This window comes from Dipodomys merriami, unplaced genomic scaffold (assembly GCF_024711535.1).
Source record: "Dipodomys merriami isolate MVZ:Mamm:240054 unplaced genomic scaffold, mDipMer1.0.p SCAF_45, whole genome shotgun sequence".
NCBI classification, from domain to species: domain Eukaryota; kingdom Metazoa; phylum Chordata; class Mammalia; order Rodentia; family Heteromyidae; genus Dipodomys; species Dipodomys merriami.
Window position 1 is genome coordinate 6,727,673 of NW_027206013.1, and position 17,221 is coordinate 6,744,893.

The 17,221-nt window shown below is 51.8% G+C and overlaps 1 protein-coding gene across 2 annotated transcripts; it reads right to left on the reverse strand.

Moving 5' to 3' along the window:
* Positions 1–30: 30 nt before the first annotated feature.
* Ccdc157 (coiled-coil domain containing 157) lies at positions 31–17,201 on the reverse strand. 2 transcript variants are annotated; one of them, XM_069994546.1, is made up of 12 exons: positions 17,057–17,201; positions 10,825–10,963; positions 8,978–9,236; positions 6,934–7,105; positions 5,220–5,856; positions 3,703–3,780; positions 3,174–3,364; positions 2,263–2,439; positions 1,981–2,149; positions 898–1,037; positions 433–521; positions 31–342 (listed from the first exon to the last, which is right to left on the reverse strand). In XM_069994546.1, the coding sequence occupies exons 3-12, from the start codon at positions 9,223–9,225 to the stop codon at positions 93–95; spliced, it is 2,151 nt and encodes a 716-aa protein (XP_069850647.1). In that variant the 5' UTR covers positions 9,226–9,236; positions 10,825–10,963; positions 17,057–17,201; the 3' UTR covers positions 31–92. The 2 variants fall into 2 exon arrangements, with proteins under 2 accessions (XP_069850647.1, XP_069850649.1); XM_069994548.1 differs by lacking the exons at positions 8,978–9,236; positions 10,825–10,963.
* Between the last annotated feature and the right edge of the window lie 20 nt (positions 17,202–17,221).

The window sequence follows — 17,221 nt, forward strand, 5'->3', positions numbered from 1 at the left end:
GCTCACCACACTGAGGCCAAGATGGCTGTGGGCAGCTGGCTACAGCTTTATTCCATTCAGAGTTGCCCTCCAGCCCCACCCCTGCTGCAGGCTTACTGGGGCCGCTCCTGGGGCTGGTGTGCAGAGTTGGCCTGGTCCCTGCTCGGTGAGAGTCTCCTCCTGAGCCTGGCCAAGGCCCGAATGGGGTTCTGGGCACAGACGCCCGAGTGGGTGACGCCCTCCAGGGAGGACTTGCTGGACCAGCCGCAGGGCTGCCGAGGTGAGAATGCTTGGGGTTGGCCTGGCGGGGTCCTGCCTGTGCTGCCTGCCCTGGTGCCAGGAGACTGCCTCCTGCCCAACGACCTGCATGACGACAGGACCCCAAGACGCCCTGTGAGGTGAGGGAAACCACGCCAGCCCTGTCTGGCCCGCCTCTAGCACAGCCTCACTTACCTCGGGGATATGTTCTGGGACTGGGTTGGAGGAGCTGCTCCCTGAGCGTCCTTGCTAGGAGGCGACCAGAGTTTGTCCTGTGGGACCAGCTGCCAGAAGGAAGCTCGTTAGGGCCTAGGAGTCCCATTGCCAGAGGGTGTGCTAGCAGGGTGATAGGGGGTGGGGGGATGGAACCTATCTGTGTCCCTCCTCCTAAGGGGCAGGGATTAGGAAGCTCCAGGCTGATCAGGAAGACATCACAGGTGGGTGGAAAAGGAAGGGTCTTCTGCCAAGAATCTTGGCTCACTTGAAGTAAAGGCAGGCAGGGCTCAGGGATGTTTGAGACTAAAAGGCACTGGATCTGTAACCATCTCCTTGGAGCATGGCCTGCACACGCACGTCATTGAACCGGCTCCTGACAGCTTCCCAGGGTAGAAGCTGAAGACTTCTCCTCCAAGTCCCCAAGGTTCATGCTCTCAGGCTCACCTTGAGCGCCCCCTGCTGGGCCACTTCATGGATTTTGGACAGCATTGACTGGAGCCGCTCGTTCTCCTCCTGCAGGACCTGGATGCGGATGCTATTGGCTTGCACTTGCCTCTCCATATCTTCTGTGACATTGCCAGAACCTGCAGGGACACAGCATCAGGGACCCCATGGCGCTGGGTCTGCCTCATGTGCCCCTGGGACAGGAGCTCAGAGGAGGGGGCTGGACATACGGAGGGCCTCCCAGCACGTTTTCCTTCTGAGGCCTCGCTTCCCTTCCCTTCCCTTGTCTCCCACCCACTGTAAGGGTGACTCGGGATTATAGAATGTGAGAGCTGGGTGGGCCCTGGGACTCACAGAAGATTTGGTAAATGAAAGAGGGAGTCTCAGCCCCAGGTTTGAGCCATAGGAAATCAGCACGAACCATCTCCTGGCCGTGGTAATGGGTACAAACTTTTGGCTCTATAAGCAGGGCAAGTTGCTGCCTGTTCTGGTTCTATTTCTTGGTTTGTAAAAAGGGGGCTGTTACTCACCTTATGGTGCATTTGTGGGGCAACAGAAAGCCTGACATTTAGTTATCAGGAATGGTGACAATATGGCCAACTGTCCCTTCCCAACAGCTCTGGAAAGGGACCTGTCCCAGCTCATCAGAACCCATGGTCAGGAGAGCCAAGATTAAATGGTAGGAGAACCCAAGTTGCCTGCCATCTAATCTTATGCTAGTGTGGTGCCTAGTACTCCTGACCCTGGGGTCTAAGATGCTAGATGGAGAGGTGCAGTACCCTTGGACCTGGCCTCATGGTGTACTATGAAGTCACACCAGGAAAGAAGACACAGAGGAAATCCAGAAAGGACATGTGGTATGGGCAGTTATGTCACCTTTGGACTTCCGGTCCCCTGCCTCCACACAAAAGGACTGACAATGCATGAGCACCAGTATCATGGAAGGTCGGTAGGGGCCGCCTGCTGTCCTCCCCTCTTCCCTCACTACTACTAGACACCCATCACTGTGGGATAGGGAGTTGAAGGCCCTAGTGTGCCCACCCTGGGCCCCAGCATTCCCTTGGCAGCATCCTGGGCCCTTACTTTGGATCTGGTCCTCCACGGGCTTGTGCAAATCAGGAAAGGTCACCAGCAGCCGCTCCCGCTCCTTCAGGGCCTCCAGCTCCCGCTGCAACTCGGAGAGATTCAGTTGCAGGTCTGTGGTCACCTGCTCCAGTTCCTGCTTTTCCCACTGCAGGCTCTGCAGCAGCTCCTGGGGGACAGGGAGAGGCTCAGACCTGGCTCCCAGGATGGCTCTGGGCTCCCCTGGGACATGGGACCTCTAGTGAAAAGGAGAGGTCCTGCCCTCTCTCTGCCCACTTGCACCTGCTGGGCTCGGAGCTGGCACTGGTCCTGTTCCCGCTCGCTCTGCAGGTTCTGCAGCTGCTCTTCCATCTGGGCCTGCTGGATCTCAGCATCATCCAGACTGCCCCGCAGCTCCTCCCGCTCCTGGTCCAGGCTGTCCAGCTGCTGCAGCAGGACATGCTGTTTGGCCTGCAAGGACTATGGGAATGGATGGATGGGAAGGCATAAGGCTAGCCAGAGGACCATCAAATCCACTGTATCTGTGACTTTCCAAGCTCCGCCCTCATGACATGTCTGTGCACAGACACATGGCTGTGGACAGACAAGGAGGGCAGGGGACAGAGGGAAGACAGCAGGCAGATGGACATCCAACCTGGTCAAGGCCAGCCCCTCCCTCTCCCCCCCCCCAAACTTGAAGAACCCACACCCACTTCTTTCCAGTCATATATCCACAGTTCCCACTAGAAGAGGATTCTGGAAAACAGGCTTTTCTCCTTCTTATAGGTTTCTAGTGTCCCACCAACACTTCCCACTGAGGGTAAAGTAGGAAGAACCAATGCTGATGCCTGGTATCATTGGCTCACACCTGTAATTTTAGCTACTTTAGAGGCTGAGATCTGAGGATTGTGGTTTGAAGCCAGCCCAGGCAGAAAAGCCCATGAGACTTATCTCCAATAAACTATTTAGAAAAAGCCAGAAGTGATGTTGTGGCTCAAGTGGTAGAACGTTAGCCTTGAGCAAAAGATGCTCAGGGACAGTGCACCCAGGCCCAGCCCCAGGACTTGGGGAGAATCTAGTCCCTCTCCTCCTTATGTAGAAAATGGGGATGACAAGACATACTAACAACCTCGCAATGTTGTGGCAGGGAGTAAGAATGAGAGGGCCGAGAGGGCCTCCAGCCTGAAGTCCAGAGCCTGGATCACGGGCCTCACCTCCTGGTGGCGGACCATGCTGTCGACACGGGCTTTCTCCTTGTCCAGCTCTGTGCTGGCCCAGCAGATCTGCTGGCTGGCCCCATCCAGCCGCCCAGCCAGCAGCTGCACCTGCTCCTCCAGCTGCTGCACCTGCCTCTCGGCGGCCACCCTGCGCTCACCTTCCTCCTGCAGCTGCTGGGCCTTTACCTCTGCAGGATGGAGGGAACAGGCAACAGAGGGTCGGGCAGGGGGCACCAGGGTGTAAGTCCCTGTACTCCCTCTGACTCTGGATGGATTGAGTGGGGAGAGAGGTCACGCTCATGTTCTCAGCTACAGTGTGGGACTCCAGACCTTGGGAGTGGATCTAGAAAACAGGTGCTCTCCATCCACAAGGTCATTCATTGCCCAGCCATGCAGAAGGTCAGGCCTGATCTCCTAAAGCTCCCTTTCTCTTTGCCCTGGAAGCTCAGGGATGGAAATGGAGGATGCTTGTCTAGCTGCAGCACCGGATGGAGACGTGCACGGGGTGCATGACATGCCTTCTTACCTACAGCCTTCATCGACTCCTGCTTCTGCTTCAGCTCTACCTCCAGGGCCACCACCTTCATCTTTAGGTCATTTGTTTCTATGGCAGGAAAGAGAGATAGTCCTTCACAGGGTCCCTTAATCCTGGCTGGCCTCCCTCCTGCCCAGTGCATCCCACAGCAGGAAGGCAGTGATGCTGTGTGCTATGTGGTGAGGAGGGGGAGGTTGCCCTCAAGAGGGAGTCAGAAGGCCTGGGCCCTGGGCTGGCTTCTCACTGGCTGGTGTCTACACGTCTACACATGGACTTGGTGCCTTCCATGGATGCAACAGTGATGCTCAGAAAGGACAGTGGCTTGCCCACAGTAATGGTAGGCCCATTACTGTGACTTCCAGTGATGGTAAGCTGTGTTGGGGTGAATCGGCAGGGGAATGAGCTCTCTGGAGGTGACCCTCAATGACAGCCAGGAGTGAATTAATACCCCAGCTCCCTCCTTTGTTCCCCTTTTCTTCCCTTCCTCCCTCCCTCCTCCCTCCTTCCCTCTTCTCTCTCTGTCTCTGTCTGTCTGTCTCTCTGCCAATACCAGAGCTTGAACTCAGGGTCTTGTGCTCACTCAGCTCGCTTGCTCAGCTCCTACTCTACTACTTGAACCATTCTGCCAGCCTAGTTGCTGATTGTTTTAGAGGTAAGAGTCTCAAGGACTTTTCTGCCTAGGCTGATTCTGAACTGTGATCCTCCAGATCTTAGCTTCCTGAGTGGCTAGAATTATAGGCATAAGCCACTGGCGCCTGGGTCTCCTTCTCATGGGACAAGTCTAAGGCAGAGTGCTACAGCTGTCTCCTGGTATTCTCCAGGACTGAGTTTCAGCTACTCAGTGTCTTCAGATGAGTGGATGTACCCTTCTTGGCTGCTTTTCCTCCCTACTTACTAGTTTCCCAAACCAGAATTCTTTTTTTGGGGGGTCAGTCATGGGGCTAGGTGCTAGTCAGGCCTAGGTGCTGTCCCTCAGCTCTTCAGCTCAAAGCAAGTGCTCTACCACTTGAACCACAGCGCCACTTCCAGCTTTCTGAGTGGTTTATTGGAGATAAGAGTCTCATGGACATTCCTGCCTGGGCTGGCTTTGAACAATAATCCTCAGATCTCAGCCTCCTGAGTAGCTAGGATTACAGGAATGAGCCACTGCCCGGCTCCAAACCAGAATTCTTCTATGCAAACTACTAGTATTCAAAGCCCTGTCTCGGCCTGATCTTGGGTGTCTTACTCCTGTAATCCTAGCTACTCAGGAGGCTGAGATCATGTTTCAAAGCCAGCCTGGGTAAGAAAGTCTGAGACCTTTATTTCCAATTAACTATAAAAATGCTGGATGTAGCTGGAAGTGCTAACCTTGCATGAAAAGGCTGAGTGCTCAGGCCCTGAGTTCAAGTCCCAGTACTGGCATACACATATACAAAACCCCTGTCTTGGGGTCTGCTTGGGGGCACACTCACACCAATGCTGTAGCAGAGCCCTCAGGCACCGAGGGCCTGGCTCTGAGCACAGACCTGAAAGAAGCTGCTGCCGGCTGCACTCCCACTGGGCCAGGCACTGCTCTGCCTCCTCTGCCTGCTGCTGCTGCTTGCTCTGCTCCTGTTCCAAGGCCTGCTCCAGCTTGCTCATCTGTTTCCTTAGTGCATCCTTCTGCCCCTCGGCCTCTTCCAGCTGGGCTCTGAGGGGCCCAATAAGCTGTGTCAGGGTCCCCACATGCTTATTGAGGCGTGTCAGGTCTTTGCTCTGTTCTGCAGCCCAGTGGCCCATGGTGGCAGCTGGCAGTGGCCTGAGCCCCATACTGTCCTGCACCAGCTGCTGAAAATGGCCCAAGGATGAGGGCAAGTTCTGGCTCTGACACAGGCTGATGAGCACCTTGCCTACCTCCTGAAGGCTGCCCTGAACTCTGGTACACGCATCACAGGGCACGAGGGCTGTCTCAATGGTCTGGGAGTGGACACTCTTGGTGCTCTGGGTCCTGGAAGGACATTTCAGGGAGACTTTGCCAGGGAGGTTCTGGGGCAAGCCTGGCACTTGGGAGGGAGGCTTGATGAACTTGGCAGTCAAAGACTCAGGACTCCTGGCTGGCTCGCCCTTGGCTGTGGGCTTGGCTGTGGGCGTGGTCACAGGGGGGTCTTTTTGGTTTGTTTTTTTCTGGAGTCAGGAGAAGAAAAAAAAAAGGAAAATAAGTGAGAGATGGTTGGGAATGTTGGTGACCACCTTGCTGAGTGCTCAGCCTCTCATAGGTGTAAGCTGATCCTGACCCAAATTTCAGAGAACCCTTCTTTTCTCATGACTCAGTCTACCAAGCCCAGATTTTCTGCCTCCAACCTCACCCCAGGCTCATGTGACTCTGTGTGTACATGTGCAATCACTACCATTACTGGGCTTTTTTGGGGGGAGGTGGGAGAGGGCCTGAACTCAGGGCCTGGGCACTGTCCCTGAGCTCTTTGCTCAAGGATAGTACTCCATCACTTTGAGCCATTGGTTTAAGCTTCTGGTTTTCTGGTGCGTAATTGAAGGTAAGAGTCTCACAGACTTTCCTGCCTGGATTGGCTTTGAACCATGATGCTCAGATCTCAGTCTCCTGAGTAGCTAGGATTACAGGTGTGAGCCACCAGTGCCTAGAAGACCTGTGTTTTTTGTCCACCCCCCCCCCCCAGTCCTGGGGGTTGAACTCAGGGCCTGGGCACTGTCCCTGAACTTCTTTTGCTCAAGGCTAGCATTCTACCACTTGAGCCACAGTGCTACTTCTGGCTTTTTGTTTATGTGGTATTGAGGAATTGAACCCAAGGCTTCATGCATGCTAGGCAAACACTCTATCACTAAGCCACATTCCTGTGTTCTTTTTTTTTTTTTTTTTTTTTGTTAGTCGTGGGGGCTGAACTCTGGGCCTGGGCGCTGTCCCTCAGCTCTTCATCTCAAGGCTAGCACTCTACCACTTGAACCACAGAACCACTTCTGGCTTTTTTCTGCTTATATGGTGCAGAGGAATCAAACCCAGGGCCTCATGCATGGGAGGCAAGCACTCTACTACTGAGCCAACTTCCCAGGCCTGTGTTCTTAACTCCCAAGCCCACGGGACCTTATTGGAAGGCTCTGGTGTGTCCACTGTTCCCTGTTGGCAGGAGGGAGCCAGTGAAGGATGTAATGCATACATGGGTGTGTAAAAAAGCTGGAGCTGGGGTGGGGAGTGAGAGTGATCAGGGTTGGGGGCTAAGGATGATCCACCTGGGGGGCCACCTGTTGGTAGAGCATGCCCAGTCTCAGCAGGCTATTCCAGAAGCGCCGCACTGTGAGCCCCACTGACATACACGGTCCTACAGCCCGCGCAGGGGGAATCGTCTGCTCCAAGCCGAGGCTTTCCAGGTAGCTGGCACAGCTCTGAAGCAACAGGAGGAGCCTGTGGGCAGAGACACCATGGAAGTAATGAGCCCTCACATTACGTACCTTGTGGCTTCAGGCCCAGGAGTGTTGGGGGAATGGCACAGGAGTGTCTGCAGCACAAGAAGGGTCCTGAGTTCAAAACTCAAGTACTATTGGAGAAGAGGGTGGGAGGTGAGAGGGGAAAGATGAAGGAAGTAGGGTGAGAAGGGAAGAGGAAATGGGAGAAGCCTAGCCCAAGCATAAGGGGCTTAGAGAATCCAAGTCAGCTTCAGATACATTCCAGAGTCCACTTCCTCCAGGATGCCCTCTAGCGGACCTCCTGGGTAGCAGTACTTTAGCCTGGCACCTCCCACTTGGCCAGGGAGCTAGGGGGAGGGCAGCCAGGGTTCACCATCTTTTTTTTGTTGTTGTGATTGGTCATGGGGCCTGGGCACTGTCTCTGAGCTCTTTTGCTCAAGGCTAGTGCTTTGGGCCACAGCCCCACTTCCAGTTTTTGGAGTAGTTTATTGGAGGTAAGAGCCTCTTATCTGCAGGAAAGCCCAGGCTTTCCTTCCTGTGCTGGCTTTGAACCGCAATCCTCAGATCTCAGCCTCCTGAGTAGCTAGGATTACAGGTATGAACCACCAGCACCCGACTATCTTTTTTTTTTTTTTTTTTCAAATGACCTTGTTGTCCATGCAGGTGAGGGTAATTCCAACCTTCCCTGGTGCTCTAGGGAGAAAGTGCCATCCTCTTAGGGCCCGGTGGAAAACAATCCTGGGGAATGGAAAGCTTGGTAGAGCAATCTGTCTCCTGCTTAGACAGACAAACAGGCCTTCATGGTAGGATATGCTGTGCTGTCTGCACCCTCTGCTTCAATCCCATCCTGACATGAGCTCAGCTCCTCAAAATGCCACACTAGGGCCAGAAGCCATGGTCCTGACCTCCAGGGTTCCCAGGAGGGTCTGAGGTTCAGATCCAGTGGCCTCTGGCAGAAGGGAGGTGGGAGAGGAAGGTCTGACAGTCACGTTAACTTTCATGCCAGTGGTTGGGCTACAGCCTTTTTCCAGCAGGACCAAGAGCTGGAAAAACACATCGCGTGCCTGGCCTTGTGATGCCAAGGGAACAAGCCAGCCCACAGGACCTCAGGAAAAAGAGACTGGGATGGAAATTCTGAGTAGTGGTTATGGTGGCTCTGACACAGCACAGTGGGGACTACCCAGGGGCAGGCAGCTACTCCCGGAAAAAATCAATGGGGACCGGGGCACATAGGACAATACAAGTGGGGTCATGCTAGGTGCTAGTGGCTCATGCCTATAATCTTAACCACTTAGGAGGCTGAGATTTGAGGATCAGGATTCAAAGCCAGTCTAGACGGGGGAGTGGGGGGGGTTGGGGGAAGACCTTGAACTCAGGGACTGAAAGCTGTCCCTGAGCTCTTTTGCTCAAGGCTAGAGCTTTACCACTTTGAGCCCCAGCTCCACTTCTAGTTTTCTGGTAATTAATTGCAGATTAAGTCTCACAGACTTTTCCTATCTGGGCTGGCTTTGCACCATGATCCTAAGATCTCAGTCTCCTGAGTAGCTAGGATTACAGGTGTGAGCCACCAGCACCTAATCCCTTCTGTTATCTCCAATAAGATACCAGGAAGCCGGAAGCACAACTGTGGCTCAAGTGGTAGAGCACTAACTGTGAGCAAAAAAAGCTCAGAGACTGCGCCTGCTCCCGAGTTCAGCCCCAGGATGGAGAAAAAAAAAAGTGGGGTCACTCTGAGGGCTCCTGACTGCTACACAGTTTGTAGTCCTATTAGTAATGTTGCCAACATTTGTAGAAAGACTTCTACAGCTTCTACTGCTATGAGGGACAGGTGGCAGTGTCCAGGGTGTCAGGGTTCAGTCAAGGCCCTCACCTGTCAATGACCAGCTCCAGCAGCACTGCGTGGGACAGCTGTGTGAACTCGGGGTCACTCGGCACGTGGTCATAGTGCTCCAGCAAGGCTACCATATCGAGATCACAGGCCACACGGTCAGGGAATTTCCAGGAAGGGAAGCGCACGGGCCCAGCTCGGGAGAATACATCCACAATGGCACCCTGCAGGTCGGTGAGGTCCTTGCGTAGGCTGTCAATGCAGGCCTGACTGCCCAGCAGGTGTGCCATCCCCACAGCTCCTGGGGTGGGCAAAGAAGAGGCCTATCAGCCAGAGATGCGGCTGCTCCTGGAGGAAGTTCTGGAAATTCTAATTTGCCTTGTTGCTCTCAGCCTAAAGTCTGCCACTGACGAGGCTGGGAGAAGTCCGGTCCCCAAGCCTATCCAGGGACTATTTCTGAGCAGTCGAATCCACTTTCCTCCTGCCCACCTAATCCTGGACCCACTGGCCTAGTCCATCATTCCACAAGTACCCCTAAGACCCAGTATGTGCTGTTCCCCTCCCCTCTCCCCCCCAATACTGGACAATGCCACCTAAAATAGGAATGTGCCTACCACCCTTTCCTCCCAGAATTCTAACTACAGGGACTACTGGGACACTCCTGGCTATTGTCATCTCCCACCTAGATCCCTGCTGCAGCTTCTAGGTGGCCTACAGGTATGCTTACTCCAATAAGATCAAGTTGTACTTAAGAGATCTGTGCCAAATCCTACACATCATGACCAGAGTCCAGCCCTGCCCTTCCCAGTTTCATAGCTTCTAGCCAGTCCTAAACTGTAACATGGGATGATGACTCAACCAGGCTGGGATGTGGCAAAGCCTTAAAGGAGCTGTGAAGCCCAGTGGATGGCCAGAGAAGACACCACTATCGGCCCAAGACTGTTCTGAGCCCACATCTAGCTCCCTGCATGGGGCCTACACCAGAATGCCCTTGTTTATCTTTGGACAATCCCAGTCTTATGAGCTAGTCATGTCCCTGGGCTCAGAAGGTAGGGAATACAGAGCCTGTCCTGGCCCCTCTTGTGGTTGGATGTTGAGCAACTGTGAGATGCTGGGCCCTAGTCCCTCCTACTTTGTCAGCTGGGGCCTCAGGAACGTCTAGAACTTCTCAGAAGCAGAAAGCACCTCCGTGTACCACCTGGCCTGCCATGAGATACAGGAGCTGCCTGGAGCAGTGCCTAGCTAAAGCCCCTCCAGCTCAGCAAATCTCTTCTAAACCTAGTCTCCCTGATCTCCATCATCTCCAAAAAACAATACCTGTTGTGCCTGCGAGCCTGGGCACTTCCCAGCATCCCTCTTTCCTCTGCCCTCACTTCTGAGTACCAAATGCTGCCAACCTTCCAGCCAGGCCACCCTAGGAACCCAGCCTTGCTGTACATCAGTCAGCCCCTTGGCTTCCCAGGTGGCCATCCCCACTGCACCCAGTCTGCAGGGCAGGGGTGGGTGATAACCGTTCCAGCTCTGAGGACTACACTTCTTGTGCCTCCTCTTGCTCCAGATGAGACATCCCTCAGATCTCCACCCACACGTCCTCCTCCAGGTACAGAGTGAGGTACTCCGTTACCCATTCTTAGGGGATGATGTCTTTTTCTTCCCAGGATACTTACACTACCATCCCAATGGATCCTTGATCATCTTGGGTTGACAATCTATCTCTGTGAGCACCAGGACTCTGTCCTTTGAGCTGCTATATGAACTGGCCATCTGGTCAGAGAGACTTAGTGGCCAGTCTGTGCCCAGAGATGCTGGGAAGACCAGAGGCACCCAGGGGTGATGTCAAGGGCCGAAGTGGACTCTGGGTCTCCTGGAAGAGTGTGTTCTGCCCTCACCTCCTACAGGAGCCTGCCCGTAGATCTGGAACAATCGCTCATATCTCGTTTTCCAATTCGCTTGTGGATTCCAGGGCTCATCTAGGTGCCTGCTTTTCTGTCTCCAGTATAGGGCCGGCCCCCAGCAGTCCCTTGGTCCCTAGGAATGGATGGATGTGGTGGTAGGTGAGGTAGGGAAGGGCTCAGCAGGGCTTCCTGAGGACCTGGGGGAGGTTGTCTGGGAACAGGGGGAGGCTGGAGAAATGGGGTGAGGGAACAGCAGTAGGATGCATAGTTTGAGCCTTAGCATGTCAGAATGCTTTCACAGTCCCAGCTGTGGCGGCACAGAGACATGAGAATTGCATTCCTCCTGGAAATTTTATACTTGGAGTAAGGGTGGGCCGCCTATAAGAGCTCTAAGACTAGCAGAAAAAAAAACCTTCAAATATCTATTTCCATACTAGGGCTTGAACTCAGGGCAAGTATTCTACCATTTCAGCCACAGCTCTATTTCTGGCTTTTCCATAGTTAACTGGAGATAAGCATCCGATAGACTTTCCTGCCCAGCCTGGCTCTGACAATCTTAGGTCTCAGCCTCCTGACTGGCTAGGATTACAGGCATGAGCCACTGGCATCCAAACATTTTTGGAACAGTCCCACTCTGTAGCCCAGGTTAGCTACTTTTTCTCCTCTATACCACATTAAATAAGAGTATAAAGAGCTGGAAATGTGGCTTTGTGGTAGGTAGAGTGCTTGCCTAGCATGCATGAAGCCCCCTGGGTTTGATTCCTCAGTATCACATAAACAGAAGAAGCCAGAAGTGGCACTGTGGCTCAAGTTGTAGAGTGCTAGCCTTGGGCAAAAGAAGCTGAGGGACAGTGCCCAGGCCATGAGTTCACAAGCCCCAGGACTGTCAAAAAAAAAAAAAAGGAGTATAAAGAAATATATAAATTAATCTTAGGAAGGTGTGTATGTGTGCGCATGTGCACATGTGCGTGCTTGTGTTTGCACAGGTCCTGGTGCTTGAACTCCGACCCTGAGCATTTTGCTCAAGGCTAGTGCTCTACCAGTTGAGCCACAGTTTTTTGGTGGTTAACTGGAGAGTCTCATGGACTTTCTTGATCAGGCTGGCTGTGAACCTCAATCCTTAGAGCTTAGCCTCCTGAGTAGTATAATGAGGATTACAGGTGTGAGCCACCTGTGTTCAGCTGTTTTCTTTTTTTTTTTGGGTCCGGTTATGGGGCCTGAACTCTGGGCCTGGGCACTGTCCCTCAGCTCTTCAGCTCAAGGCTAGCGCTCTACCACTTGAGCCATAGCACCATTTCCGGCTTTTTTTTTTCTTTTTGCTTATGTGGTGCTGAGGAATCGAACCCAGGGCCTCTGGCATGCAAGGCATGCGCTCTACCACTGAGCCACCTTCCCAGCCCTTCAGCTGTTTTCTTTAGCTTACTCAAAACATTATTTCCATATGAAATCAGTTAAAATGAAGGAGATGCTTGACTTGTTTTCTTTTTCTTTTGTTAGTTATGGGGCTGGGCACTGTCCCTGAGCTCTTCAAGCACTCTTCCACTAAACCACATTCCTAGCCCCCCCCACACACACACACCCTGAGCTCTTTAAGCACTCTTCCACTAAACCACATTCCTAGCCCCCCTCCTACACACACACACACACACACACACACACACACACACACACACACACACACACACACACACACACACACACACATTTTCTCTCCTTCTCCCTCCCTCTCTCTCTCTCTCTGATCTTTCACTCAAGACTAGTGCTCTACCACTTTGAGCCACAGCTTCATTTCTAGTTTTATGGTGATTAATTGGAGGTAAGAGTCTCGTCAACTTTTCTGCCTAGGCTGGCTTTGAACTGCAGTTCTCATATCCTCTATCTCAGCCTCCTGATTAGCTAGCATTACAGACATGTCCTGAGAGATGCTTGACATTTTTAAAGTCACAAAGTCCAATGTATTTGATGGAATAGTATTTCAAATGCTCGAAAGGCACCTGGATTAGGAGCTGTTGGATGGCATGGTGCTGGTGGAAAGGGATAGCTGCTGTGTGCTCAACTCAGCACGGAGACTGAGTATCCACTAACTGCTGAGCCCAGTGTCAAGAGTAGGGACAGGCAGGCACTAGTGGCTCACACTTTTAATCCTAGCTACTCTGGAGGCTGAGATCTGAGGATCAAAGTTCAAAGCCAGACCAGCAGAAAAGTCTTTGTGAGACTCTTATCTCTAATTAATCAGCAAAAAGAGCTGGAAATGGAAGTGTGGCTCAAGTGGTAGAGTACTAGCCTTAAATGGAAAAAGTCACGTGAAAAAAGCCAAACAAGAGCTTGAGGCTCTGAGTTCAAGTCCCAGCCCCCAGCAAACACATATACTGAAAAGACTAGAGCCAGGCACTAATGGCTCACACCTGTAATCCTAGCTACTCGGGAGGTTGAGATCTGAGAATCATGGTTCAAAGCTAGCCCAGGCAGAAAAGTCCAGGAGGCTTTTTTTTTTTTTTTTTTTGGCCGTGGGGCTTGAACTCGGCTTGGGCGCTGTCCCTGTGCTCTTTAGCTCAAGGTGAGCATTCTACCGCTTCTGGTTTTCTAATGCTTTATTGGAGATAAGAGTCTCACAGACTTTCCTGCCCAGGCTGGCTTTGAACCACAATCCTCAGATCTCAGCCTCCTGAGCAGCTAGGATTACAGGCGTGAGCCACCGGCACCCGGCTTCCAGGAGACTCTTATCTCCAAGGAAACACCAAAAGAAGCCAGAAGCAGAGCTGTGGCTCAAGTGGTGGAACACTAGCCTTGAGCAAAAAGCTCAGGGACAGCGCCCAGGCCCTGAGTTCAAGCCCCAGGACCGACACACATACACACAAAGAAAGAATAAGGGTCAGGGCTGGGCTCCAAGAACCACCAACATGTCAGCTTCCCTGGAGAATAGGAAAAGATGTGTCTTGGTCCCAAGACACTTATGCACACACAAACACATGTGCTCATATTTCCCACGCGTTACCTTGGCAACCACCTCTTGTGAGCTGTTGCTGCCCAAGAGATTTTTATGCCCCAAGGAATGAGACAGAAGCAAAGGAGAAAAATACAGTAAAACATTCAGTGTTTATTTCCTAGAACAAGCATGAAATAAAGCAAGCAAAATAAAGTAAGCAAAACTTAAGCCCCAGGCTGGGCGAGGGCAAAATGAAGTGGCAAAGCATCTGGAACTCATCACCTTGTTTGTGAAAACAACTGAAAACACTGATCTGTTTCTGGGACCAACTTCCACACCATTGAAGCCCCATTACATTCTGTTAGCAATAAATGCCAAAACATCAAGAATATCCAAAATTGGAGCTGGTGCCAGTTACTCATATCTGTAATCCTAGCTGTTCAGGAGGCTGAGACCTGGGGGACTGAAGTTTGAAGCCAGCCTAGGCAGAAAAGTATGTGAAATCCCATACCCAATGAAACACCTAAAAAGCTGGACTGAATGTATGGCTCAAGTGGTAGAGTGCCAGCTGGGAGCAACCAAGCCAAACAAGAGCAGGAGGTCCTGGGTTCAAGGCCAAGCACCTACACACACTGATATACATGAGTGTGACTGTATACACACACACACACACAATCCAGGATTGGATCCAGTGGTACAGCACTTGCCTAACATGTGTGAGGTCCTAGTTCAATCTCCAGTAGTGACCCCTAAAAATATTCAGTTACCTTCTGTTGTGCTTTAAGACGGAGATTAAAGAGAGGTGGCCTAATACAGTTACATTCAATGAACATATGTGAAAACAGAACCAGGTAACTTGAGGGTAAGGGTGGAATTGGGGGAAATGTGGGAGAATGATGGATAGAAGGATGATATTGATCAAGATACACTATAATTATAAATTGATTATTTGAACTGAAACCCTTTTGTAAAACTACTTAATTTTTTTTTTTCCGGTCATGGGGCTTGAACTCTGGGCCTGGGCCCTGCCCCTGCACTCTTCAGCTCAAGGTGAGTGCTCTACTGCTTGAGCCACAGCATCACTTCCGGTTTTCTAGTGGTTTATTGGAGATAAGAGTCTCATGGAGTTTCCTGCCTGGGCTGGCTTTGAACTGTGATCCTCAGATCTCAGCCTCCTGAGTAGCTAGGATTACAGGCGTGAGCCACTGGCGACCAGCTTTAAAGGTAATTTATTTTCCAGTCCTGTAGTTTGAATTCAGGGCCTGGGCACTGTCTCTGAGCTTCTTTTGTTCAAGGATGGCACTGTACCACTTGAGCCACAGTGCCATTCCAACTGAAGAATTGAACCCATGGCTTCATACATGCTAGGCAAACACTCTACCACTAAGCCACATTCCCAGCCCTTAAAGATAATTTTAAAAAGTGAAACAAGTTGGAAAAAAATTAAAAAATGAAATCAAGCCAGGTGCCAGTGGCTCATACCTATAATCCTAGCTACTCAAAGGCTGAAATCTGAGGATTGTGGTTCAAAGACAGTCCAAGCAAAAAAGTTCGTGAGACTCATTTCCAATAAACTACACAGAAAAAAAAACAACAGAAGTGGCTCTGTGGTTCAAGTGGTAGAGCACTAGCCTTGAGAACAAAGAGGCTCAGGGACAGTGCCTAGGCCCAGAGTTCAAGCCCCATGACTGACCAAAGGAAAAAAAAAAGTAATCAGATTATGCAGATGCATGGTCTGAGAAAAATTTAGGTATGAATGGAGGGAAGAGCATTCTACATGGTCTTTCTCTGTAATTCCCCAGTCTTCTGTGGAACCCTTAGCCTGAAACTGCTAGTTATGCATTGTATCGATGACCATGCAGGTAAGGGCATAAACTGAGCCAACTGCTCTTAGGTAGGGGCAACAGCTTACTCTACCTCTCTTTTCATTCCCTGGGACCTCAGGTAGACTTTTGACTCCCGGAGGAAGGCAGAAGCCTTTATTTCACTCCCATTCAAACATGTAAGTCCCTTCCCGCCTACAACTAGCACCTTGCCCCATTGGGTGATCATGCCTACCTTCCAGCTGATGCACTAAGACTCCAAGTCACCACCATGAAAATACTTTGGAAACTCTAAAACCATTTATATGGCAGTTGTCATGACTTGGCCCCCAGAGACACTGAAGTGACTTTAGACAACAGAATAGCCATCTAGTACAGAAGACGGACTGGAATTTGGATTCTGGCTCCCCCAACTCTATAAACATCACAGTCCTTATCTGTAACTTGGCTGCTATAAAGAATAAATGATGTGTCACATCAAGTGTTTGGCTCAGGATCTGGCTCATAGCAAATACTCAGTAAGTCCTATCACTATTTTTTTTTTTTTTTTTTGCCAGTCATGGGGCTTGAACTCTGGGCCTTCTGGCCCTCAGCTCTTCAGCTCAAGGCTAGTGCTCTACCGCTTGAGACACAGTGCCACTTCTGGTTTTCTGGTGGTTTACTGGAGCTAAAGAATTTCACAGCCCTTCCTGCCCAGGTTTGCTTTAAACCATGATCCTCAGATCTCAACCTCTTGAGTAGCTAGGATTACAGGGGTGAGCCACCAGCGCCCAGCTCCTATCACTATTTTATGTGAATAATAACAATGGCATAAACCAGTTACAGAATGGAGGAAGAAGGGGAAAGGGGGGGGGGAGGGATCAAGGGCTTGAAGTCCACACTCCACATTCCGGATTTGGGATGGAGATGAGATCAGAAGGCAACAGGCTCTCAGGAAAGAAGCTGGTGATTGGAGGTGTGCCTCTGTTAGGAGAGGGGTGGGGTATGCAGGGCAGCCCTAGTGGTATTCAGCACAAATATTAAACAAGCAAGTATCTTCTTTTCGTGTTCCAGTACCCAGGCTTGAACTCAGGGCCTAAGTGCAGTCCCTGAGCTTTTTTTTTTTTTTTTTTTTTTCTCAAGGCTAGCACTATACCATTTGAATCACAGCTCCACTTCCAGCTTTTCCATGGTTAATGGGAGATAAGAGTCTCAGGGCTTTCTTGCCCTGACTGGCTTTGAATCTCGATCCTCAAATCTCAGCCTCCTGAGTAGCTAGGACTGCGTGAGCACCGCGGGCGTGGGTTTTGGAAGCGGGTAAGTGAGGGAGGTGGATCCAGCGAGGCTTTCAAGCCGCAAGCCTCAGAGCAGGTGCGGCTTCTCACAGAGAAGCTGCAGGGAGACCCTGCGAGGCGGGATCGCAGGGAGTGAGCGAGCAGCCGCCAGGCAGGGCATGTGAGTGCGGCCCGCGGCCGCCCAGCGAAGCCGAACATCTCACCTGTTTCCGACTTCGTCGCAGAGTCAGCCGCTAGGTCCCACCAGCTAATGGAACTGCCCCCAACGCGCCAGCAGCAACTGGGATCGCCCTAGTCGGGCGCCCACACCGCGCTGCCTTGGCAACGGCGTTGCACGCCGCCGAGCTGGCTGGGAGGGGCCGGAAGCG